Source organism: Salvia splendens, chromosome 7, assembly GCF_004379255.2.
Source record: "Salvia splendens isolate huo1 chromosome 7, SspV2, whole genome shotgun sequence".
Taxonomy (NCBI): domain Eukaryota; kingdom Viridiplantae; phylum Streptophyta; class Magnoliopsida; order Lamiales; family Lamiaceae; genus Salvia; species Salvia splendens.
In genome coordinates, this window is record NC_056038.1 from 6,882,260 (window position 1) to 6,908,917 (window position 26,658).

The 26,658-nt window shown below is 42.3% G+C and overlaps 4 protein-coding genes across 5 annotated transcripts; 3 read left to right on the plus strand and 1 right to left on the minus strand.

Annotated features, from left to right (window-relative positions):
* Positions 1-396: 396 nt before the first annotated feature.
* Positions 397-2,438, plus strand: LOC121740848 (E3 ubiquitin-protein ligase BAH1-like). Of its 2 annotated transcripts, none has more exons than XM_042133479.1 (6): positions 397-730; positions 1,165-1,409; positions 1,477-1,734; positions 1,806-1,943; positions 2,018-2,076; positions 2,168-2,438. In XM_042133479.1, exons 1-6 carry the CDS (start codon positions 553-555, stop codon positions 2,274-2,276), a joined length of 987 nt encoding a protein of 328 aa, XP_041989413.1. In that variant the 5' UTR covers positions 397-552; the 3' UTR covers positions 2,277-2,438. The 2 variants fall into 2 exon arrangements, with proteins under 2 accessions (XP_041989413.1, XP_041989414.1); XM_042133480.1 differs by having other exon boundaries at positions 2,171-2,438.
* Positions 2,388-8,870, minus strand: LOC121740847 (ABC transporter C family member 14-like). The gene is made up of 11 exons (XM_042133478.1): positions 8,664-8,870; positions 5,972-8,087; positions 5,551-5,871; positions 5,340-5,426; positions 4,624-5,247; positions 4,369-4,533; positions 3,983-4,277; positions 3,629-3,843; positions 3,206-3,511; positions 3,058-3,121; positions 2,388-2,989 (listed from the first exon to the last, which is right to left on the minus strand). The coding sequence occupies exons 2-11, from the start codon at positions 8,057-8,059 to the stop codon at positions 2,649-2,651; spliced, it is 4,506 nt and encodes a 1,501-aa protein (XP_041989412.1). The 5' UTR covers positions 8,060-8,087; positions 8,664-8,870; the 3' UTR covers positions 2,388-2,648.
* Positions 8,871-18,113: 9,243 nt separating this feature from the next.
* LOC121742683 (uncharacterized protein OsI_027940-like) lies at positions 18,114-20,625 on the plus strand. The gene is made up of 6 exons (XM_042135905.1): positions 18,114-18,269; positions 19,049-19,235; positions 19,573-19,723; positions 19,814-19,854; positions 19,939-20,005; positions 20,290-20,625. Exons 1-6 carry the CDS (start codon positions 18,265-18,267, stop codon positions 20,340-20,342), a joined length of 504 nt encoding a protein of 167 aa, XP_041991839.1. The 5' UTR covers positions 18,114-18,264; the 3' UTR covers positions 20,343-20,625.
* A 1,380-nt stretch (positions 20,626-22,005) lies between these two features.
* LOC121742693 (WD repeat-containing protein GTS1-like) lies at positions 22,006-24,789 on the plus strand. Its single transcript, XM_042135917.1, has 8 exons — positions 22,006-22,237; positions 22,323-22,530; positions 22,710-22,805; positions 22,925-22,999; positions 23,575-23,685; positions 23,886-23,977; positions 24,068-24,152; positions 24,317-24,789. Exons 1-8 carry the CDS (start codon positions 22,104-22,106, stop codon positions 24,674-24,676), a joined length of 1,161 nt encoding a protein of 386 aa, XP_041991851.1. The 5' UTR covers positions 22,006-22,103; the 3' UTR covers positions 24,677-24,789.
* Positions 24,790-26,658: the final 1,869 nt, after the last annotated feature.

The window sequence follows — 26,658 nt, forward strand, 5'->3', positions numbered from 1 at the left end:
TATTAAAGTCAACCACTTTCTTGATTTAGTTACCAATTCTCATACATTATTTGAGTCCCAAGGGAGAAATGAATATGAGAATATGTGAGTGTGTGAATGAAGAACATAATAATAAATCAATATCAAAATTGAACCAAACCAAATAATACTACGCCATATTAATGGTATAGAAAAGAAAATAGAAAGCATAACACAAATGTCTGAAAGAGAAGCTTATTTTGGCATGAGTTAGCGTGAAGTTCTGAAGGAGAATTTGACTTTTTCGGGTGATTCATATCCTTTAATACACGTCATTAAGCCGCACTTAATGCTAACACGCGGATTTCACATGTCTAAACCTATGCTATTGCTATTGCTATATATAGGGATTACTCATTTTCGCATCATTTTCTTTTTCTTCTTATTAGAAACACAGAGAGAGAGAGTCTCTTCAAGTTAAGTTATACATACATACATACATACATACATATATATTTGTATTCTCAGAGATATCAAGAGAGAAGGTATTACTATTAATTAGGAGGAAAGGGGAATAGATATATTTAATCTAAGATGAAGTTCTGCAAGAAATATGAGGAATACATGAAGGCGCAGGGGAAGAAGAAATTGCCTGGGGTTGGTTTCAAGAAACTCAAGAAAATCTTGAAAAGATGCACAAAACAGCCTCGTCATTTAGATGCTGCTCTTCTTACTGATCTCAACAATCATACTTGCCCACAGCATTGCTCAGGTTCCTTATCTCTCTTTATACTTATTTCTTCACTTTTGTTTAGATTTGGTCTAATTTATTAGGATTTTGTTATTTTCTGGTTTGTTTGGCACAAAGATGGCACCTTCTCTTATTGTGTGTGTTATTGCTTATTAGTGCATCATTGCTTACTTATAATTGTTTCAAAGTGGAAGATATATGTATTATTATGGGAGTAGTGCAAATTTAGGATTAAAATGAACAACTGCAAAATTAGGACTTGATTAATCCCATCAAGAAACTAACTCCATTGCAAATTAGTTAGAAGTGAAAGCAAGACTCGACATCCACAAAATAATTTGGTGCACTGCATGCTCACATGTTGATATTAGCAAAACACATAACATAAGTAGCTTTCTTCATAACATAACAACGTAATTCATCTATGTTTACTGAATTGGGTGTGACTTATGTAGTATGTGATGGCACATTCTTCCCTTCCCTTCTTGAGGAAATGTCTGCAGTAGTCGGATTCTTCAACGCTAGAGCCCGGAGATTGCTGCAGATGCACCTCTCATCTGGCTTGAGCAGGTGTGCCATCTGGTTCAAAGCCAAGCTCAAAGGGAACCACATCAAGCTCACTCAAGAGGGCCGCGACTTGGTCACCTACGCCATCATCAACGCCATTGCAATGCGCAAAATACTCAAGAAATACGACAAGGTATTTCTTACCTCTATAAAATCATCTCACAACTCTCATCATTAAACATTTCTCATATTTCCTACAGATTCACTACTCCAAGCAAGGCCAAGCTTTCAAGTCACAAGCCCATAGCAAGCACATCGAGATCCTCCAGTCGCCATGGCTCTGTGAGCTCATGGCTTTCCATATAAACCTCAGAGCGTCGAATTCTACCAGCTCAAGAAACTCCACTGCACTGTTCGAGGGATGCTCCCTCTTGCTGAACGACGGGAAGCCTTCTTTGTGCTGCGAGCTCTTTGATTCGGTGAAGCTTGATATCGACTTGACCTGTGCCATATGCTTAGTGAGTTGCACCACATTCCATGCTTGTGTGTTTCTCCTATGTTTTAACCACTGATCAAATGTTATCTGCAGGAGACCTTGTTTGACCCTGTCTCTCTTGCCTGCGGTCACATGTTCTGTTACATTTGCGCGTGCAAAGCTGCTTCAGTGAGCGTCGTGGATGGTCTCAAGGCAGCTAGCCATGATCAGAAATGTGCAATATGTCGCGAGGTATTTCTACCTCACCTTGATCATACATTCCTCTGGCAGTTCTTATTAGTAATGTCGCGTTTAACTGATTTCAGGAACGAGTATACGAGGCTCCAGTGCGTTTGGAAGAGCTGCATATTCTATTGAGGCGAAGGTAATCAATCAATCTCCAACTGTCTTAACTGGTGGTTTTATTCAATCAAGCTAAGTGTTTTCACCCCTTGTTTTTTTCCTTTCTATCTCAGCAGTTGCCCGGAATATTGGGCAGAACGACGTAAAGCAGAAAAACGAGAGAGAGTTAAGCAGACGAAGGAGCATTGGGAGTCCCAGTGCCGCTTATTCACAGGGATATGAGCTGAGCTTAATGGAATAGTTCTATTTTTACATCCACCTTATGTGATCTTGTCTTAATATGTATAAACCAATCTAGTTCAACCATATGGATGATTGTTGACTCAATTAGCATTTCCTTAAGTTACAATGAATTAATAATAGTATCTCAGAATTCAAACATAATCAATACATTCTCATATATTTTAATAGTAAAAAATATAAAAGACCAGCTACAATGAGTGTTGGCAACTGCCTTGTGCTCTTATTTCCTCCATATTTAGCCAAACTTTGTTGATCTTGCAAACCCCTCTCTCTCCCAACACCAAAAATGAAATCTTGATACAAGTTAAGTAGTCGTGGTAATATCACTGTCTTGACTGCGGATTTCCCTCGTCACAGCTCGGCTGACCGGTTGGCGTACTCCTGCACCAGCGCACCAAACAGCGATGGCCTCTCGAGCAAGTGGCCCGGGCTGTCGAACTCCTTGGCTAACCCTGCATCTATGACCAGCACGCGGTCACAGTCCATGACTGTTGGTATCCTGTGCGCGATGCTAATGATGGTACATGAGGCAAAATCTTCCCGAATAATCTTCTGGATCACTCCGTCCGTGTGAGAATCAACGGACGCGGTTGCTTCATCCATGAACAAGAGTCTGCTCTTCTTCAGCATCACTCTTCCAAGGCAGAGTAGCTGCCTCTGCCCGACACTCCAGTTGTCGCCATTGCCAGTAACTGAGTCAGATAACGAGCGGGTCAGTAACTAAAGCAAGCGTTGATGGGGGGATATGCGAGTCGGTTACCTGATGAATCAAGCTTTCCCTGTTTTGAAGACACAACGTCCTTAAGCTGACAGCGTTCGAGGCCCTGCATAACAACATTTTTCGGCAGAATCAGATCAACCATTTCATGATTCTGCAACATTTTGTATTGCATAGAAAAGCAAGCTACCTTCCAAATTTCGTCATCTGAGTAGACACCTGTAGGGTCGATGTTGCTCCTCACGGTTCCTTCAAAAAGAACCGGTTCTTGAGGTATGATTCCAAAGCGAGACCTCAGATCATGAAGCCCTAGTCCCGAGATATCAATGCCATCGATCACGATCTTCCCACCAGATGGCTCAACCAATCTGAACAAAACTTGGATCAGGGTTGATTTCCCACCTCCCGTCCGACCAACAACTCCGATCTTTTCGCCCCCGGATATGCTCAGGCTGATCCCCTTGAGAACCAGAGGCGTATCCGGACGATACCTGACCTGCTCCATCCAAGATGCAACCATTTAATCAGATACTCATGTTTTCTCAGCTTCACAGCTGTTGTTTTGCCATCAAAAGGTTCCAAAGACTATAGCAAACGAAAATCATGAGCGTACCTGCACGTTGTTGAGCTCAACGTCTCCACGCAATGGCCAGTTAGGCGGAGGGGTGGAGTCCTCTTTCTTCCATTCGGCCTCAGATGGTATGATGGTGAACTGTTTTATCCTCTCAACCGAAACCATTTTATTCTCCAAAAAGCAACTCGTGTATATGGCCCAAAACAATGTCGTGTTTAGTGACAAACCATACGAGAGAGCCATACCGACGTTCTCTGCAAGATTCAATCAGATTTGGATCACGTTAAAGTAGTGATAGAAAGAAGCAACAGTGTCGTTAATCTAGTCAAAAATCAATCTTATACGCTTAGGCCAATGCAGGAACACTATCTAGATTTGAGGCAAATGTCAAACCTGGCGCGATAATGCTGCTAGGTAATATTGTCATGAACAATGCAGACATGCAGAGGATGAAGCTTCCCATTAGTTCCAGACGAAATCCAAGCCATTCATTGGATCCGTTGTTGTGGAAATCCATTCGCAGATTTCCGTTTACACGGTTCAAATTCTCGTTGCAGAAGCTCTCCTGCTTCCTGAAGCAGCGGATTGTCATGACGCCCGTGATGCTCTCTGAAAAATGATGAATGACTGGTGCTTTTGTGATGGAATCAAGTCGAGTCAATTCGCGAGATGTCGAGAGGTAATAACCCTACAAAAAAACACAAGAAGCACGTATTTACATTATTTTAATAAGAGAAAACCAACATGCCAAACAACGAGAGGAGAGGAGGACGGCCTACCCGGTACCAGAAATTCAGCCAGCCAAGAGGAATCACGAGGATAACGGTCGGCCAAGTGTACTGGCACGTGATGATTATGATGCTGAGCAGAGTTACAAACATCGAAAGGGTGAGGCTACTGAAGAAAGGGATTAGGATATCTACATTGGTTTGATCAGTCGATGCCTGCATAATGAGTGAAGAGATGATGATCAGTTTCTTAGTGTATGAATCTTAAACTTTCCAAAATTGTGGTTTTCTCATGATTTTAGTTACCCGAGTCAAGATTCTTCCAGAGGGCGTTGTGTCAAAGAACGACATAGGTGCATGCAGGATGCTACGAAGAATCTGCAAGAAGAATATCTGGGACGTCTTTAATCCCATAACCGCAACCAAAATGCTCCTTATGAAAATGAAAACCACCGCGACTGCTGCAAAGATGGCGTAGACAGAGATGAATAGGGAAGGGCTGAATGAATCTGCGTTCGCATCTGAAGTTTCATACGCCAACCAGTAATCACTTGCCATCATACTCCCCTGCCATGCCACGGAGAAAAACAGCAAGGCCACGACCCCACACCATCCAAATGACTCCGTGCCATACAGCTTGTAAACTTCCAAGCTCACTTTCCCAGTGGCTCTCTCTTCCTCTTTGATGAGCTTGGAATTTCCCTTGTCATGCTCGGATTTCTCTTGAGAGTTACTTTCTCCGTTTGCTTCTCCTAGTTTGAAAGATTTTTGAGTTTTCACCTTCGGGGAGGCAATGTCCTCATTTTTTGTCTCCACATCAACGAGTTCCATAGAGGCTTCATGGGCAGCGACTAAAGCCGTGAAGTCCAGTCCAGAATCCAGTAGGCTGTCGTACTTCCCGGATTGAACGATGGAGCCTTCTCTCATAACCTGGTTCAAGAAGCCAAATTCAAGTTCAAATGTTGCATTCATAACATTAGAATAAGTTTCAATATTTGCAAATGAAAAGGCTTTCCACGTACTAGGATCTGCTCAACATTATGCAAGAAGTCGACTTGGTGTGTAACAAGTATAACAGTCTTGTCTCGAAGAATCCCTCTAACACATTCCTGCAAAAGAGGGATCAAGCTACAAACATTAACGAGCAAGTCTCAGCACGACTCTCGATCAAAATGGGCCCAAAATGCTCGATTACTAAGCCATCTCACGATGTACATTATAGGGGTTTGGTACCTTGAAAATATCTGATCCCGTGTGAGCATCAACAGCGCTAAACACATCATCGAGAAGATAAATATCACAATCCTGATAAACGGCTCGTGCAAGCTGAATCCGTTGCTTCTGGCCGCCACTCAGATTGATACCGCGCTCTCCAATCTCAGTTTGATCTCCAAACTCCATTATTTCCAAGTCCTTCTCCAAGCAACAAACTCTGATAGCTTCCTTGTATTTCTTCCCATTCATCGGCAAACCAAACAATATGTTTTCTTGTATCGTCCCATTTTGGATCCACGCAGTCTGAGCAACGTAGGCAGTGGTACCACAGACTCTAACCTATGTGTAGAAAGCACAGTTTTATGCTTATGTTAACGACAAACCAACGTCCAACAAGAAGACATTATAATGCTGTTACGAAAACAAAGTAGAATTGTACCTTCCCAGATAATTTGTACATCTCACCAAGAATTGCTGCAAGAAGGGAAGACTTCCCTGATCCGACTGTCCCAACAATAGCCGAAAGCTCCCCTTTCCTTATCTCAAAATTTAAATTCTTGACTACCTCCTCCTTGCTCTCGTCATCCCAGCTAAACGTCCCATCTCTAACCTCCACAGCAATATCGCTGTCACATCCTTCAACACGCTCCACTGTGTCATCCACCAACTCTGCACTAGTCATGAACTTATCCAGCCTCTGTAGAGAAATGATGGCCTGCGACAGGGAGATCATCGACTGGGGGAATGTCCGGATCGGCTCCTGCAGCATCTTCAACAGCGAGGTTGCTGTGAACACTGTGCCAACAGTGAGTGGGAAGCCAAGGAGGAGAGCACTACCAAACGTGATCGTGGAGATGACACCCGGCGTGCTCCACAGCACGATGATGTTAGTCGAGACCGAGTACATAAACTTGGACAGCCACTTATACTCTGTCTCTCGAAACGACTGAATCCTCTTGTTGAAGTGTTCCTCCCATGCCTGGAACTTGATCACACGCATGTAGCTCAGCATTTCGTTTGTGGCCTTCATTCTCGAGTCGCGGTTCCTCATGATCTGAAATTGGTACCTGTTGTTCATCCTGGTACGAAACACCACAAAGAGAATGACCAAGCCAAGCCCGACCAGCGCTGCCAAAGTCGCAGTGCCAAGATACTGGTAAAGGATGACCAACGCCACTGCCATCTGCATCGGCATAAGCCACAGCGAATGCAGCTGAAGCATCATATCTGACAGCTGCTGAGCATCGACAGCCATGTAGTTCACAATCTGTCCGATCCCATGAGCTTGTCTTGCTGAGCCAGACAACCTCAACCCCTTCTTATACAAGGATGTAATAAGCGTGGAACGGATAAGCATCCCGAGCTTCTGCGTGTGGAAGTTGAACTGGTGAGAGCTCAACACCTCAACAAATTTAGCAACTAACAGAACAGACACGAGGTAGTATCCCTCATAAGGGGAAGTGGCCTTCCCTGCTGTGAAATCAACGAACCCTTGGATCAGCGTGGGCCCAACGTACATCACGCAGAGCCTCAGAAGCGCAAGGAAGGCAGTGAAGGCGAGGTGCTTCCAGAAGCAGCGAACCAGCGTCTTCACAACAGGGTGTTTCGAGTTCTCCTCGGGCTTAGGCCAGTTCTTTTGGAAGAGACCCGACATCCGCTCTGCCTTGTGCTCCGGTGAGAGGCTAGGCACGTCCTCGAGCTTGAGGGGCGCCGTGTAGCCTTTATTCAAAAGGGGATTCAACCAAATCCAAAACATCTTCGAGATAACGGAAGCTGAAGCATACCCAGTGACCGAGTCATCCAAAATTTCTTCAAACTCATGAGTTTCTGAATCCACTGACTGATGATCCCTCACCACCTCAACACCAGTCGCCCCTCTGATTCCAGCTGCAAGAAGCACGACGGATAAAGGGAACATGATAATCGAGCCAATGTCATCTACTCTCAACTCTGAGCCACTTTCTTGGAAAGATATCAAACGTGTGAGAGAAGAAGCAAAGAACAGCACCAAAACAGCAAACTGCACAATCCAATATGCTCGGAGAGTCACTGGGTGTGTCGTTGCTCGAAATCTCTTCTCGTGAATAATAAGAACAGCAATCACTAAATAAGTAATCGCTTGGAACAACCAATACAACCCATCCACGGTCTGCCAGGCCGACTCAGCAGTCCTGCTTAAAGCAAGTACGCAAAAAACAGACGAAACAAGTGCAACCAGCAACGAGACGAGCAGGACGAGCTTGAACCATACATTGGTTCTAACAGGATCAGTTTTGCTACTGATCAAAGGAGTACTGATCTCACCATTTGAGTGGCGAGTAGCGGTGAATCTCGAATAGAGCTTTTGGACAGCAAAGAAGAGCAAGACGATCAAGAATAAGATGTCTACAGCAGATATGAGTGCTCTTTGAGGGCATGGAGAGAGAAAGATGAATCTCAGCCATTGCAAAGGTGAGCTCCCTGATGACAGCACCTCAGAGCTAGAGCAAGAAAGTGTTGTGATCCAAGACATTTTTTTATGGCACATCAAGTCTCAAACCACCATCTTTATAGCTCTGAGAAAACAGAGATTACTTGGTTAGAAATGTTGATTCAAATCTAGGCCTCAATATCATGAACTACACCAATGTCCCAGTTTTTTATGCAGATTCGAATGTGAGTGTAATAATTAGTCAATAAATAATCAGATGAAGAAAAATTGCTGAGACATTGAAGCAGACAGGTGGTGGACCAAATCACCACATGAACCAGAGCAAAAATAAATAGCTATATCAGATCTTGTCGGAAAAAAGATGAGATTTTGCAAAGGTGGAGATGATAATGGTTTCCACACACAATGAATTATGAAGTAAATCTGAGAAAGCGAGGGAAAGAAAATGGATGACTGCAAAAATCATTCGAAAGTCAAAGTTGCAAAAAACAGAGTGTATAACATTAAATAATTCAACTCAAGAATAAAAAACTGAATCTGTAACAAGGGAACTAAAAGACTAAAACAAGAATCGGACAAACATCATGCAATAAAAGCTCACGGAAGCACGAGGATGCAAGAAAGATCCAAAATATAACGGTATTTTTGCAGTAAAAAGGGGGAAGAAGATGAAGAAAGTATAGTAATTTTTTATTCATACCTCGTGTTATTTTCCTGCTCTTAGCTCGAAAAAGCAAGTGCAAAAATGATGGTGAGGAGTTCAGAAATTCATCAGACTTTTCATTGCTATTTAAAAGCTGTGATTTGTGGTAGCAAAATGCAATAAGAAATGTTGCAATGATAAAAAAGAGGAAAATTGTTTACGAAGACCGATGCATGGTCGACAGACGAGTTCAAGCGTTGGAGATATTATAGATTTGGATAGAAATATTTAAATTGAAATATAACTAAACTCAACGGCCCTTAATTTGGATTTCGTCTATGCAAATCTATTAAACTATTGCTGTATCTCACAAGCATAACAATTCACGTTGATTTATTTCGTATCGTCCGATTCTGGTCATGTTGTTAATCTAAGGGCATTAGCAATGGGGCGCCCTAAGGCGCGCCCTAAGGCGCGCCCTATGGCGCGCCACGTCAGCAGTTTTATCCTCCTACCTCCCCACCTGCAGTGGGGCGCCCTAAGGCGCGCCCTAAGGCGCGCCCTATGGCGCGCCACATCATCATTTTATTTATTTGTTTAATTGATTTAAATGTTTTCAACTAACAATTAATAACGAGTAAATAAAAAGGTCGAAATAACAAACGGGGACACATTAATAAAAAAAGAAGTTACACCGTTCAACTTACAAAAAAAAAAACTAAGTCGGTGCAATTCCCAACTTCCGACGCAGTTCATCTATCAATGCCCGGAGGTATTCGGCTTCGTCGGGGTCGGTACACTTCTTGAGGGCCTTGTGCGTCTCCAACAACGTCCTCGCCATCGACGCTGTCGCCAACGACGAATACACTTCGGCTGCCTGGGGCGGGAGCATTTCCGGGAGCGGAGGTGGGGTTGCAGCGGTCGAGGATGAGGTCGCGGCCGCCTTCCCTTTGGCCTTCGCAGCCTTGACGCCGGGAGGACGTCGGGAGGACATCGGTGTGCCGGAACCGCTGTCGTCCACGTACAACCGGTTGAGGTCAACCGGTTGATTGCCGCTGCCGCTGCTCGTGTAACCACCAACTTCGGTGGTCTTCATCCTCTTTGGCGCACTAGTGTGCAGAATTCCACCTTGGAATTTCTGCTTGTCCCTCAAAAGCGTCCAGATGGCCTCGTGCTTGAACTCGCCGAACATCGACCGGTACGACAATATCGCTTTAGCACGCACGTCTTCCCAGCTCTCGCCGCTCCCCTGTGCCCGCGCGCACTTCTCGAACTCCGCCGCGTACAAGTTCACTTGCTTCTTCACTTGATCCCAGTGCTTGCGGAGTTGCTCACGCTTGCGCCATCGTCCGCGACCTATCGTCCGTGTACGCCACAATGGGGAGGACGATGGCGCGCCCGATGCCTATCGTCCGCAGCCATCGTCCGTGTACGCCACAATGGGGCGGACGATGGCGCAGACGATAGGCATCGGGCGCGCCATCCTCCGCGCCCTTAGTATCGGCCGCGACGATCGTCCGCGACCTATCGTCCGTATCCGCAATGGGCGCGGACGATCGATGGCGCGGACGATGCGCGCCATCGGGCGTGCCATCGTCCGCCCATTGCGGATGGCCTAAATCGATATAGATTTCGTATAGTCCGATTCTGGTCATGTTATTATTCTAAATCAATATATAGTCCTCATATTTTTTTCCGTACTTTTTCTGAAAAAATTATAAAAAACTATTGTAAGAAAAAAAATTATTCTTTTTCTTACTTTACTTTATGTTTAATTTAACTATATTTATTATGATTTTTTTATAACACATGTAAAAAAGAAATGTGTCATATGTAATGAAATGGACGAATGTTTGACATTAGCTTTAATATTAAAATACTGCAGAAAATAGTGACGAACCTTTGAGTTGAAAATTAAATCATAGCTTTAATATTAAAATACTGTAGAAAATAGTGACGAACCTTTGAGTTGAAAATTAAATCACTTATATCTCAATTCTTACAGCATAAACAAACATGATCTATCAAATCCTAAATACTGGTACCATATTCCGGTCATACACCAGCATAAAACACATTAAGAGCATCTCCAATGGTCGGCGTCACCACCGGAGCGCCGATTTTTCGCCCACGCCGGTTTGACGCCGAACCATTGGAACCGGCGTGGGCGAAATCGGCGTCAAAATCGGCGTCGCCATGCCGATTCCCGCGCTGACGCCGGTTCCCACGCCGATCCTCACGGGCGCCATTGTGGCTCCCGGATCGGCGCCAAACCGGCGTCGGATTTAAATATTTTTTTTTTTTTTTTCGCAAAACACAATATATACGCGCGTTGAACCTCATTTTCATTCGCACCACTTGTTTTAACGAGTACTCTCTCTCTACCTTACTTTCTGTACAAGATCAATAACGAGCAATGGAGAACAACTACGAAGGTACTCCAGTTAATCCCGGGGGATGGTCTCAGACTCCCCCGGCTCCCGGTGTAGGGTCTCAGACGCCCCCGACTCCCGGGGCAGGGTCCCATACTTCCCCGGCTCCTGGGGGAGGTGGTTGGCCTCCAATGAGCGGGTACTACAACGTGTACCCGTGGCAGCAGATGATTCCGGGGTGGGCACCCGGCATGCAGCCCCCTATGCAGATGATGCCGGGGTGGGCACCCGGCATGCAGCCACCGGCGCAGCAGATGATGCCACCGGCGCAACATATGATTCCACAGTCGCAGGCGACGCACGGGGGGGACAACGCCTATCGGCCGACTTTTGATTTTTCCACCGGTTCTTCGCACACATCGACCCCAACGGATGCACAGTATTCGGAGACCTTCTCCTTAGCGGACTTGGGTTTTGATATTAACGACGTTTCTGAAACTCTCATTCAAAGCCAGGGAGTAGGGCGGGGTAAGAAGAAGGGCAAGGCGAAGAAGGTCGGCGAGTCGTCGCAGCCCCGCGCCGAAATCCGGGGCCGGAGGAAGTGGACGGACGCGGAGAACGTTGCGGTTGCCAAGGCGTGGGTGAGTGTTTGCGACGATCCTCTCGTTTCAAACAACCAGAGGATCGTCAACTTGTGGGCGAAGATAGCTGCAGCCTACAGGGCATTTTGCCCTGAAGGGAGACCGTGCACCGGGGAGGAGGTCCGGAAGTGCTGGGACCGAATCAGGGCTGGCGTCTCTCGATTTTCGGGTTTGTACGCCAACGCCCTCCGCATGCAGACCAGTGGCCAAACAGAGGAAGACTGCAGGAGGATTGCGGAAAGAGCCTACCCCGATCCGGATAAGAAGTACTATGAGTTCACCTACTGGAACTGCTACGTTGTGCTCAACGAGTCGGAGAAATTCCGGGCAGGCGTCGACGCTGGCTGGCCGAAGAGGCAGAGACTGAACTATACCGGAGATTATAGCGGCAGCAGCGGTGGTTCGTCAGACCTCCCCGAGACGGCCCAGGAGGTCCCGACTCCTCGGTCGTTCGGTCGCCGACCTCGCCCGGTTGGGCAAAGGCGGGCGCAGCAGGTTGCGAGGGGGGGCACACCGAGTTCCCAGGATGTCCATTCGGCATCCCCCCTCGGCAGGTCTACCGAGGAGCTCAAATTCTTCGCGCGCCAACAAACGCGCGCTCAAATGGTGAAGACCTTAGCCGACTTCCAAGCGGCGGTGGACCCCGAGGTGAAGGATTTTCTTCGCGTATTGCTCCAGAGCCAGCGTGAAGAACTGGAGGCGATGAGGAGGGACACCGGCGGGAATAGCCGCGGCGTAGGTGGCGACGGAGGCGGCGGCGACGGAAGTGAAGAAGCGTTGGGCGACGACGGAGACGAGGACGGCGGCGATGAGTGATTTTGTTTTACTTTTTTAAATTAATGTACTTTTTACTTTTTGTAATTTTTTTAAATTGTTGTACTTTTTTTTAAAAGTAATGTACTTTTTAAATTTTAATATTATTATTCGAATTTTCCGTATTTGTCTCGTAAATTAAATTATGTATGTTGATACAATTGTAAATTAAATTATATAATTGTTATTAGTGATGTGGATAGGTAGTGTGAAGGCTATTTGATGGCTATTTGATGTCCAGTTGATGTGGCAAGCTGATGTGGCAGGAGAATTGTAGTGCTGATGATGTGGCAGTGTGAAGGCTATTTGACGGCTATTTGACGTCCGCCAGCATTGGAGATGCTCTAATAGTCCTCTAATAGCATCTACAATGGGGCGCCCTATGACGCGCCACGTCAGCAGTTTTATCCTCCTACCCTCCCACATGTAATGGGGCGCTCTAAGGCGCCTTATATGTTTTAATATTGTTCTGTTAATTAATTTATATGTTTTTAAATATATAATGCAAACTAATTTAAAAACACAACGAGCAACCAAAAACAGGCGAATATTGCATTAATAATTACACAAAAATTACCCGATTCAAGTTGGCTAATCTATGCAATTCCCAACTTCCGGCGCAACTCATCGATTAACCCCCAGAGAATTTCGGCTTCGGCGGGGTCCGTACACTTCTTGAGGGCCTTGTGCGTCTGCAACAACGTCTTCGCCATCGAGCCTGCTGCCAACGACTCATACGCGGCGGCCGTCGTGCTCGGGGCCGGGATCGGCGATGGCGCGGCGGCGGTCGAGGATGATGTCGCCGCCTTCGCAGCCTTGACGCCTATGGGACGCAGGGAGGACATCGGTGTGACGGAACTCTCAATGTCCTCGTACGTCCGGTTGAGGTCCACCGGACAAGTTCCGCTTTCGCTGCTCGTGTAACCACTAGCTTCGGTGGTCTTCGTCCTCTTTGTCGCCCCGGTGTGCAGAATCCCATCTTGGAACTTCTGCTTGCCCCTCAAGAGCGCCCAGATGGACTCGTGCTTGAATTCGTCGTACAGGGATTGGTACGACAACAACGCTTTAGCGCGCACGTCGCACAAGCTCTCGCCGCTCCCTGCACCCTCGCGCACTTCTCGTACTCCGACGAGAACAGGTTGATTTGCCTCTTCACCTGGTCCTAGTACTTGCGGAGCTGCTCCCGTTGGCACTTGTACGCGCTCAGCGGCTTCGCCGCATTGTAGCACTCGGGGATGCGCTCCCAGTACGCCTGCTGCCTCTGGTTGTTCGCGAATATCGGGTCCTCTGATATATCCACCAAACAGCTCGCCAATACGAAGGTTTCATCCGGCTGGTAGTTCGTACGGCCGGGAGCGTACTCTTCACACGTTCCCGGAGGTGGCAACTTGTACGTGCGTTGCTGGTTCCGCTTCTTTTTGGCGGCGGCGGAAGCCGTGGCGGCGGCGGATGGGGTGGCGTCGGCGGCGGCGACTCGGTGGGAGGGGGCGACGGGTCGGTTTGGAGACGACTCCATGTCATCCAAACCGTACGATTCCGTACTGAATTCGGGATCGTATTGTGTGTTGGCGTCGAACGACTGATATTCGTCGGGTTCTGTACCCGGCCAACGCTTCTCACCAAACATCGGACTGTTGGGACTTGCATCCATTTCGTCGAAATAATATAAAAATGTGAGTTTCGAGAGTGAAATCGTGAAAATTAAACGTTACAAATGAAGGTGGGGTAGGGGTATTTATACAAAAATAAAAAACACGTGGCATCGTCCGCGACCATCGTCTGCTGATCCCGCAATAGGGCGCCCGATGGCGCGGACGATTGTCTATCGTCCGGGCCCAACATCCGCCGAGCTCACAATGGCGTGGACGATGACGCGGACGATAGGCCATCGTCTGCGCTTCACCCGCGAACGATGCATCGGGCATGGGCGTAGGGCGCGGACGATGGCGGGCACCCATAATGAGGCGGACGATGGCACGCATCGGGCGTCCCATTGTGGATGCTCTAAGGCTTGCTTGGTGAATAAACTTTTCGATCTCACCAACGATTGCTCAAATGTACTTTTGAATTTTGTCTAGGATCCAAATATACTACTCTCTCCTCCGTCATTAAATGTCACCTTTTCCTTTTTTCGTCCGTCCGCCAATAAATGTCTCATTTCACTTTTACTATACTCCCTCTATATTCAAAAAATAGAACATTTGAAACGACACGGGTTTTAATGCACAATTGGTAAAATAAGAGAGGGGAAAAGAAAAATGAGTAAAGTAAAAGAGAGGAAGAGAAAAAGTAGTGAAAGTAGAGTTAGTGGATTGTGGGGTTTATGTCCTAAAACAGAAATATTCTAAAGTTTCTATTTTTAAGGAACGGTCCAAAATGGAAATAGTTGCTATATTTAAAAAAACAGCTGAAGTATTTGATAAGTGGACCCTATATTCCACTAACTCATTTCATTCCCATTTTATTATAAAACCAATATATAAAAACATGTCTCATATTCCACTAACTTTTCTACCCACTTTACTACATAAAATCAAATAATTTCTTAAAATCCGTGCGAGTTAAATATGAGACATTTAATCACGGACGGAGAGAGTAGTATAATTCTTTTCCTCTCGGTAAAAGAAGCTAACGAATAATTGTATTCCAAATCGATTAATTTGAAACACGTGTATTGCATGGGCCACATTGACTCCCACCTTTCCTTAATTTCTGCGGTCACAATTTTGATTAGTCATTCTACATTTCTTTTGGGACTTGGATTATGATGAAATTAATGTTTGTATTTTCTTGTTTGGGTTAGTATACCAAAAAATAAAATATCAAAGACGTGCGAGACTATAAATAGTTGTTTGGGTGAGGTGGGGGAGTCGTTTTTTCCTTCGTGTAACATCAGACAGACCACTGAGTCAATTTATGAGTGTTAAATGTTGGGATATATTTTACTCTCTCCATCCACGCTAAACGTCACGCTCTGATTCAACAGGGGGTTTAATATTTAAGAAATGTAATAAAAAGTTGATTGAAAAAATTAATAGAATTGTGGATCCTAGCATTAGTTTATAACAAAATGTGAATAGAATAAATCTAGCATAGGATCCATTACTAAAATTAATAAGTGTGACAAGTATCAACAAACAAATTAAAATAAGAAATCAGACGAGTAATGGTGGATAGAGTGACACTTCAAATTCAAATTATATCATGCAATGATGCAAATATTGACTGCAGCAACCCTACTTTGAATAAATCATAGCTGAAGCCTAATTATGTTGTGTCGGTGGCGTGATATTGTAAAAAAAAAAACTACTAGTAAATCCCATTGGTAAAGATATCGTCTCTATATTCTTCATCATTATTTTTTTTGCATACACATATTTGTTCTATAACTAATAATGCATGTACTTCACTTCATGCAAACTGATTCAAGTATTGATCAAAAGAGACGCATCGTATTGATTATTTTCTTTCAATTTACAACTTATTATAATGAATAAATATGTGACAGATTTATTTTTCAGAACATATTAAATGAACACGTGAATTTTGGGAAAATTGACTATTCATGGAACGCATGGAGTTGTAACTTGTAATTATATGCTCCATATCAAGTCATAATTAAATTGTTTTCTTTTCATGGTTGAATATTTCTCTAAGATCCCTAAGTTATTATTGTGTGTGCCGTACGTGTGAGCCTAATATCTTAATCGCCAATGCCTAAATACAAAAATTAGATACAATATCTTGTTAGGTGTATAATAATAATAATAATAATAATAATAATAATAATAATAATAATAATAATGAACCGCTATATACATGCCAATATAGAATGTGACAATGCCATAATGCATGTAGTATAACAAAAAACAGTGTTGGTAGTATTAAGTTGGGGTTGGTTAGGTATGTTAGAACTTAGATGATTCCTTTTGGTGTCAAGAGGGGTAGGTGAATAGAGTGGTGGTTGGGGCTATTTTATTTTCCACTACTCTGATTCTGATAACAAAACAAAAATAAATGTAGACGGAACTTTAATTAGAGCATCTGCGTACCTCAAATAAAATAATCCCTCCGTTTTTTTAAAATAGCAACTATTTCCGTTTTGATTCGTTCCTTAAATATAGAAACTTTAGAATCTTTCTATTTTAAGACATGGATCCCACAATCTACTAATTCTACTTTCAGTACTTTTTCTCTTCTTTTCGCATACTTTACTCATTTTTCCTTTACTCTCTCTTACTTTACTAATTCTTCTCATTTAATTTACCAATTGTACATTAAAACACTTTCAAATGTTTTTATTTTTTGAATATGGAGAGAGTATCACAATCGGGAGATCCAACTCTACCAACAGACAACAAGAAAAAGAAAAACTATACGGATAAATGGCGGGAAAAAAACAAAACACTCTGATATCGCTTGGCCTCATACAATCAATTCAACCTCTGAACTCATCAAATTCATCATCCAATAAAAGAGGGAAATTCAGACATTATTACCCTCTAGTCCAAATGTCGAGACACCAATATAGTCACTTCCACCGTTCACATTTATAGTTGGTACTACAAATTTGCAATTAAAATAATACTCCATCCATGTTACTCCACAAAATATGCCACACTTATTGGGTGATATGAGAATTTTTAGGAGATTTTATTTTGTGTATTAAATAAAGAGAGAAAATATAATTTTTATATTAATATAAACAAGATTTTTAAAAAATAAATAGAAACGTGACATCTTTAATAGCATAAACCCATTTCCCAAAAATTGAATATCCTTCGGTAATGAATGGAGTATATAAAATTTGAGGAATGGATACAAAATCATACAATGCGATCAAGCCGTCGTCACGTACTAGTAGTACTACTTAATTTAACATGTAACACGCTTAAGTTATGAATTCTTATATAATCTAATAAAAGGAAAAGTCGTAGTAGGACAATAAATAATGGGATATCTCCATCAACCTAGATTAAATAATGGGATATCACTCATTTTTTTCTCTTTTATCTCTCATGCTTTATTAATATTATATTAAAACTCTTATCGTTTATAAGTTCATATTTTTAGGAAATGGAGGAAGTATTATTAACCCGCAAAGGATACATAGGATTACTATATAACAAACTGATGATGTAAAATATTACTTACGATCCAAACTTGGTTTTAAGTGCTAAGAAAAATAAATACCCGCAATTTTTATAGAAAATGTTTTAGTAGCCCATACTTTCAGCCATTTCTTTAAAATCATTAAATTTCAATACTTATTGGGTTGGGCTCAATCAAGATGCAGTTAACATTTAAAAATTAATCAGTTCTGTATTCATTACTATTTTGTTACAGGGATTTATACCACTCTACTAAGATAAAATTAATTTATTGAATGTTCAAACAACAATACGGACAGAGAAAGGTGGTAGATACAACAAAATAGAAAAATAAAATGGAATTATCATCACAAAATGAAAGAAATGGTTAAAAGTATGGTAACGACAACAATTGTATATTTTGACGAAAACTATTCAACAACTACTTTCACCCAAAAATATAAAATTGATTAAATATTAGTATTAAAATTAAGTTGTGAGATAAATTTTATTGTACAGAATCTAGATTATTCTAAATTTCGCCTAATACTTGAGTAAAAATCTTTCTATATATATTCGCCGAAAAGGGTAAATCCGTCAAATGCGTAATTTTTGCTCTAGCAGGATCACGAGCCTTCTCGAAACTGTTTTCCTGCACGCTTTTTAAACGCAGCTCTGCTTTCGTAGTTTTCCTGTCAAGTTTAAATCTAACTCTATCTGTAATCCAATTTGAAAGTTGACAATGAGGTGAGATTTTTATTCTGATGCAGATTTTTGAAGATTGCTTGTTTAATCAACTTAATACTAAGCGTAGAAATCTAGCAGGAATCGTTTGTTGCTATGCATATTTTTCCGATATTAATTATTGATTGTCTTTAGATGAGTGTGGATGAATTGATGTATTATGTCTTTCAAGTTTCAAATCCTTGCTAGTTCGAATTAGTTCGTTATGAATCATTAGTTTTTTCTCTCGCCGCGAAGAACATGAACTAACGAGACTATTCTTACTATCTGATTTTTTTGTCAATTTGATTTTCCATATGCATGAATGCGAGTCGCGCGTCAATATACAGATCTCAAAACGTGAAATCTTTGTTAAGTAGGATTATTTTCCTCTCTCAGTTGAAGTAGTCCAGCGTAATTTGCTCTAAGGCTAAGCTATGTTGTTGTTTTCCTTGAAGATGATACCTTATTTAATGGTGATGAGAGCTAAGTAATTGCTGAACCTTTTGTGGTTGTTTTTTTCCAATTTAGATTGGTGTCCATTTCCCAAATATTTCGCAATTCCCTTTTAAATTCATTGGTGCATTGTAGTGGCAAAATTTCAGTGATATTGAATCCTTGTGTTTGCTTGTAACCATAAACCATGCTAACAATTGTTTACAACTGAAAATGGTATTTAATTGTTGGGGTAATCACATTGGTTTGGTAGAATGAGTGAGTGATGCCTTTTGTGATCTCGGTTGTAGTAGTCTTATTTCTGTTATGGCATTGTGATAGTATTTACTATTTTACACGACGTGCAGCCGGCATCCTGACGTGAAGTGGGCTGAACGGGAGGAAAAGGTGTTTCTTACTGTGGTGCTTCCAGATGCTAAGAATCCTAAGGTCAATGTTGATCCAAATGGAACATTCACATTCTCTGCCTCCGGAGGGGCAGACAACAACCTTTATGAGCTCAAACTTGATCTTCTTGATAAAATCAATGTAGAGGTGAGATACTTATGACACTCCTTGGTTTTTGGTTTCTTGATGGTGAGAGGTCCGTGGTTGAGTTCTTGTTGTCGTCGTCCATTACTTTGACTCGATTTCACACACTTTGGTAGTTTAAGTATACTTTAAAAAGGAATTATAGCACTTCTATGGCCCTTTAGTTAAGTTAGTAATATGATGCAAAAGCCTACTTATTGGCGGAAAATGTTGTTGTAATCCCTTTGCTAGAATGGTATCGGTTTTAGTAGTTTGGTTTTCTCTGCTATCTGCTATGATCAGCAAATATGATCATCCATTTGTAGTTTTCTTTTCTCTAAGAAGTTGGTTTATTTTTCAGGAGAGCAAAATAAACATTGGTCCGAGGAGTATTTTCTGTGTTTTGGAGAAAGCTGAAATGAAATGGTGGAAGAAACTATTACGTGGAGATGAAAAGATACATTATGTGAAAGTAGACTGGGATAAATGGGTGGATGAAGATGATGTGGATGGTATGATTATCTTCTCTTGCTTGTGTATTTTACCAGGTTGCTTTGTTCCATTAGATAGTGATGTGATTGTGTTTCTTGAAACTTTATCAGGAGGACCTGGCAATCTTGATTTGGATGGAATGGATTTCTCGGTAGGATTCACCAAGTTTTTTAGTTTTATTTCGTGTTTATCCTTGGAAGCTCTAATGTACATTAATTTTGGTTTTGTTGTGCAGAAATTTGGCGACATGGGTCTTGATGATGATGCCGTAGGGGATGACCTTGAGGAGAGTGACGATGAAGGTGCTGTGATTTAAGTACTGGTTTATGCATTAACTTGGTAAATGTATTGTACTATGTATCAGATAAACATTTTAAAGTTGCAGTTTTGTTAAAGATCTTATTTTGGGGAGAGGACTTAAAATAGGGATTGATTGCATACATGTTTCATCACCAATTGTTATTTAGATCGTTATTTGAACTCATTCATAATGCAAACTGGACTTGCGAGTGAATGGTTCTGCATATGCAATCAATTAGGTTTTCCTTCCCTCAAGTAATAAATAACGGAGTATGTTGATTTGCAGAGACTAAGAAGACGGAAGAGAAGGTTGACGGTGCAGGTCCTGGCGAGCCCTGAGAGTCGGGGCAAAGTTGACGAGGTGCACTTGGTTAGGAAACATGTTTTGGGGTGAAGAATAATGGGAACTGGGTGGTTAATCTTTTTGAGTCCATCTATATGTGGTTGCAGAGCAAGTTAGAATGTAGAAATGGCTAGTATGTGGAGTCGGATATATTCGAGTCCTATGTTTGGATATGTAAAGCTTACTGGACTGACATGGATGACATATTTGAATGGTGACCAAATTTGTGTTTACCAGAAACACTTGATTTTCTAAGGAAATTCTGTTGTTGTGGCTTAATATTCTGATTTTCACATAGTCAACAATGACCAAATTTCATCCAGGTAAAACTCTAAATCAAAATTCATATGTGGAGTCGAGTTGATGAAATTAGGGGTGGTTTTTGATACCGTTACCATATCGTGTTTTCGGTATACCGTATGTGGAGTGTTATACCGTATATCGTACCGAAAGTTTCGGTATGACTTAACACCATACCGATACCGTACCGAACTTTTTGGTATACCGGAGTTCGGTATACCGAAAATTTGGTAAGGTGGTTTTTGATACCGTTACCATATCGTGTTTTCGGTATACCGTGCTTTTGCGGTATACCGAAATGCGGTACGACATACCGTTATACCTGTTATACCGAAAAAAATCTATTATACTCAAAATATTCAAAAAAACAATTCTAGTGTTCAACTACTTCAAAACAATTAAACTTCACCATAATCAAATCTTGTTCATACAGTCATTCTTTTTAAATTTTAGTATAAATATAACATAAATATATATATGGGGAACGTTAAGGTCCTACTACCTCCTTAATGTTAAGCATCAAATAGATCACAACCCTTAGATCATTGGATTGGATGATTGTGATAAGCTACATATTAGACTAAAATGCGTACATTATTAGTCAAGTTACATTATTACACTAAAACGCTACATTGTTTTACTAAAATAGTACCTTATTAGTTAAGTTACATTATTAGACTAATAATCTACTTTATTAGATGACACGTGACATTAATCTAACAGTTAGATCACAAGATCCAATAGATAACAAGTGTTTTACATGATGAAAATGAATACATCACCCCTATATATATATATGTTTATATATGTAATAATCAATCGGTATACCGTACCGATTGATACCGTACCAAAAAACTACAGTATACCGGAAAGTCGGTATTTTTTCGGTACGGTAAGTCTGGTATTCCAGCATTTCGGTATAATTCCCCACCCTAGATGAAATATTAGTATATTACCTCCGCCCGTGAAAAATTATTTTCTTTTTTTATTTGTAGTTATCCAGTAAAATTAATTTCAATCAACTCCATTTATTGTAAAAACAATTCTATAATTTGATGCGTCACATTTCCACTATAAATACTTCATCCATTTTTTTTTGTCTATCTTATTCTTGGTACTTTAGCTTCATAATAGTAATAAGCAACTAGTAGGTCCTGGTTTGTAGAAATAAATTGTTTATTTGTTTGATAGAATTCATTTTATCATATTGTAGATGAATAAGTATCTAATGAATTGTCATAAAATCGGTTTTATTAGCATATATCTGCTCAAAGTTATACACAAATTGCAGCAAAACCGCAAAATTACATGTGCGTACCAAAGTTTTTGTGTTATTTAATATGAGTGCATTTGTCAAAGGGAAAAATGAAATACGGCTGACATATAAAACCCTAGCTTCAACCAAAAATCAGCCACGCTCAACACGAAAACAGGACAAAAGAAAAACTACGCATAGCATGGAAATTGCAGAAGAAATGGAAATAGAAGAAAGAATTTCCACTCCAACTCGCAACAATTTCAAGCGATTTGCACTGAAAAACGCAATACAAACCAACTTCGGTGACGATTACGTCTTCGAAATTGTTGCCAAGTACGACTTGTCTCCTTTTTTTTTCTCTCAATTTTATCGTTTTTAGTTGCTGTGCAATTCATTTGGAATGAATTGAATTTCTCAGAGACGATTGGACGTCGATTGCTGTTTCGCTTTCGAGCAATGCCGTGAAGTTGTACTCGCCGCAGACAGGACAGTATCTCGGTGACTGCAGAGGCCATTCTTCAACGATCAATAAGATTTCCTTCGCAGGTCCGTCATCGCCGCACGTGTTGTATTCCTGCTCCTCTGATTCCACGATCAGAGCTTGGGATTCCAGGTCTTTTCAGCAGGTTTTTTTCTAATTTGTTTATGGTGAAATGACCGTTTATTTATTTAGGATTATGATTTTTCAGAAGTTAATTATTTTCCTAGAACTGCTTTATATAGGATTCTGTGCGAAACTAAACGCCTCATTTTAGCTAAGTGGATGTTTTAGTTTGGGTTTTAACAAGGTTGTACGGAAATTCAGGTGGCTTGCATAAGCGCGGGCCCTTCGGAGGAGCTATTCAGCTTCTCTTTTGGAGGATCTGACGGTAATCTCGTTGCAGCGGGATGTAAGTCTCAGGTATTCGTTTTCCTTGTACAAGTGCGTTTGTTTAGTAACATCATCGTAGGGAGGGACTGATTGTATTGCTTATGGCATTTTTCCTTTATTCATGTACTGAATTTGTTGGCTATGTCTAGATTCTTTTGTGGGATTGGAGGACAATGAAACAGACTGCGTGCTTGGAGGAATCTCACATGGACGACGTTACTCAGGTGATTAGGTGCATTTGGTTTCTTGACCAGGCAGAAGTAGTAGTGAGTGAAATGCAAATAAATGTTGTAGCAACCCAACCTACGTCGTTCCACTAAAGAAAAGGGGATAGCAAGAGTGAACTTTAGCAGTCTTTCTATCAGAGTCTAGCAGCCACACAACACCTTTGCTAATTTCTTGACAAAGATGAACTGCGCATTGTCAATAATGCCAGGAAAACTCGATCTGATCACAGCCACACCTATGCTAATTTCCGTCCGGGAGAAAATTAAGTTCTCGTGATTTTCTAGCATCTATGTAGTATGTACTAGCATTTTCTTCCTTTCCGTGAATGAAATGTGGAGAAAACATCGAGAAAGAACCTAAAATATAGACTGCCTCTTTTTGTTTCGGATAGGAACAGTCTTTAAAATATGCTTTGTCATGAGAACTTTGAATTTATAGGACTTTGTATGTTAGGAAATGCTTCTCTCTCTCTCAGGATTGAATTGGGGGGGGGGGGGAGTGAGTATTAATTCATTTGGCAATATTTGTATGGAACTATGGATTTCTCACTTAAAACATGCAATAAATGCAGGTTCACTTTATCCCTGGGCATCAAAACAAACTTCTCTCTGCTTCTGTTGATGGATTAATGTGCCTGTTTGACACCAGTGGAGAGATAAATGATGATGATCACTTGCTATCAGTAAGTGAGATAATCATCTTTAGTTTTTGTTACCTTCTTCTGCATGCTTAGTTTTAACTTTCTGCAGTTCTGTTATTAATAACCTACTTCTCTTGATTGAAAGGTCCTAGGCTGTCTCATGTGCTGAGCTTAGTCATATTATAATGTATTTGAATGATGTTGACATATTTTACTTATACTTCTTGTATCTATTATGGAAGGTGTTCAATGTGGGAACTTCAATTGGAAAAGTGGGATTTTGTGGCCAGACAAATGATAAATTGTGGTGCTTAACACACATTGAAACTTTGAGGTATGTTCTATGTAATGGTTGTGTCCCCAGATCTGATTGTACAAAAAAAAAATCAATAGCATTTTTTCTTACTTCTAATGCTTCTCATAGCGTTTGGGACTGGAATGAATCAAGAACTGAGGCAAACTTTGGTGATGCTCGTGCGTTAGCATCCGAGAGCTGGACACTAGATCAAGTATGCTAGTTTTTTCCTTTTTTGCTGTGTCCTTGACAGTTAAATGCAATTTTCACCCTTCTTTCTTTCCTTTTGGCAATAACTTATGCACTGACTAATTAAAATTGGAGGAAAAGTAGATGTCTTAATCCTGAACTCATTGATTATCATATAATTGACGGCAGGTTGACTACTTTGTCGATTGTCACTACTCACTCGAGGAGGATCAACTGTGGGTGATCGGAGGTACAAATGCTGGCACCTTCGGGTACTTCCCTGTAAAATTTGGAAGCACGAAGAAGGTTGGATCAGCAGAAGCTGTGTTCCAAGGCGGCCATACAGGCGTTGTAAGGAGTGTGTTGCCCATGTCCAGTGTGCCTGGCAGAGCGAATAGTCAAGGCATTTTTGGATGGACAGGAGGCGAAGATGGTCGCATGTGTTGCTGGTTATCGGATGAATCTCCAAATACCAATCACTCCTGGGTATCTTCTACATTGGTCGAGAAATCGCATAAAATTCATAGGAAAAGACACAGTCCTTATTAGAACACGAGAATCCTTGCGTCAAATGTGTTGTAGTTTTTTTATGTTTTATGCATCTGATTCCTATTCGTGGAAAAATCTTGGGATAGTAAAATAATAAATTTTACTTTCATCTACTGTCACAGTTTGATACTATCATTTTCAGAGAAATTAACATAAATCATGAAGATAGACATTCGTTATTGTAATTAATCTGTTAGCCAGTAGTAGTGCAGATTAAGAGCATCAACCATAGTTTTGGATAAACAATAGCTCAGTCATAGCATAACCACAAACTCCTTATGCCACATCAGCAGTCCTAAAAACTCCTCATGTCACATCATCAGGATAAGCAACTGGACAAGCAATAGCCCAGCCATAGCCTAGCCACAATAAATAAATTTATAAAAATAAATAATTAACAATCACACAAAATACGGAATTAAATTTTTGACACAGATACGGGAATACTCAATAATAATATTAAAATTTTAAAAAGTACATTAATTTTTAAAAAAATTACATAAATAAAAAAATTCCTCCTCCACACACGAGCCCCCCGCCTCCGCCTCACTCCTCGTTGTCGCCGCTATCCGGGACCCCCAAATCTGCGGCATCTGAGCCCGCGTCTGAGGCCCCCACCTATGCCGCGGCTGAGGTTAAATCGGCCCGCATACTCACGAGCATCGCATGGAGAAATCTCTTCTCCTCGGGGTCGGTTGCCGCCCTCCATTCAGCTAAGACCTTCCACATCTGAGAGCGCGTTTGTTGACGCGCGAAGAAGGCGAGGTCGGTTGTCGACTAGCCAACAAGGGGGATACCGACTGGACCTCCTGGGAGGCCTGGCGAGCCCGTTGCGCCCGCCTTTAACCAATCGGGCGAGTGCGACGAGCAAACGCGGGAGGGGACGGGAACTCCTGTGCATCCTCGGGGAGGTCGTGGGAACTGCCGCTGCTGCCGCCGCTGTAATCACCGTTATAGTTCAGGCGCTGCTTCTTCGGCCAGCTAGCGTCGACACCTGCCCGAAACTTCTCGGAGTCCATCAGCACCTCGTAGCAATTCCAGTAGGTGAACTCCTTGTAAAGCCCGGGCACGGGGAACTCTTTCTCCGCCATCCTCCTGCAGTCCTCGTCAGTTTGGCCACTAGTCTGCATTCGGAGGGCGTTGGTGTACAAGCCCGAAAATCGGGAGACCCCAGCCCGGATTCGTTCTTACCCTTTCCGGCACTCCTCCCCGCTGCGTGGCCTCCCCTCCGGGAAAAATGCCTTGTAGGCTGCTGCTATTTTAGCCCACAAGTTGACGATCCTCTGATTGTTCGAGGCGAGGGGATCATCGCAAACACTCACCCACGCCTTGGACAGCGCAACGTTCTCCACGTCCGTCCACTTCCTCCGTGCCGGGCTGTCGTCGCAGGACTAGCCGACCACCCTCTTCCCCTTCTTCTTCTTTGGCGCGCCCCGACCCCGCCCTACTCCCCCTCGTTTGAACGGGAGTGTCCGCATCCCCGAGATCTATCCTCAACTCCTCTAAGGAGAAAGTATCACACCCAGTGAACTGCGTCTCCGCTGGGGTCGATGTGTGCAAAGAAGCAGTCACAAAATCAAAACTGGGGCGATAGACGCTGGCCCCTCGGCGTCCCCTGCATCCCCGGGTACCCCGGCATCATCTGCATCCCGGGTTGCATCCCCAGTACCCCCTGCCCGCCCTACATCGCCGGCCCCCCGACATCCCCTGCCATCCCAGCACACCACCCCGGGGCATCATCTGCTGCCAAGGGTACATGTTGTAGTACCCGAACATCGGACCCCATCCACCTCCCACAGGTACGTGGAGGTTTAAGACCCGCTCGTCCCTGGAGTAGGCTCGTTGTTGTGCTCCATTTCGTGTTGTTGCTCTTGTACAGAAATTAAGATAGAGAGAGTACTCGTTATAACAAGTGGTGCAAATGAAAATGACGTGCAAGTCACGTATATATAGTGTTTCAAAAATTAAATTAAAAAAAATCA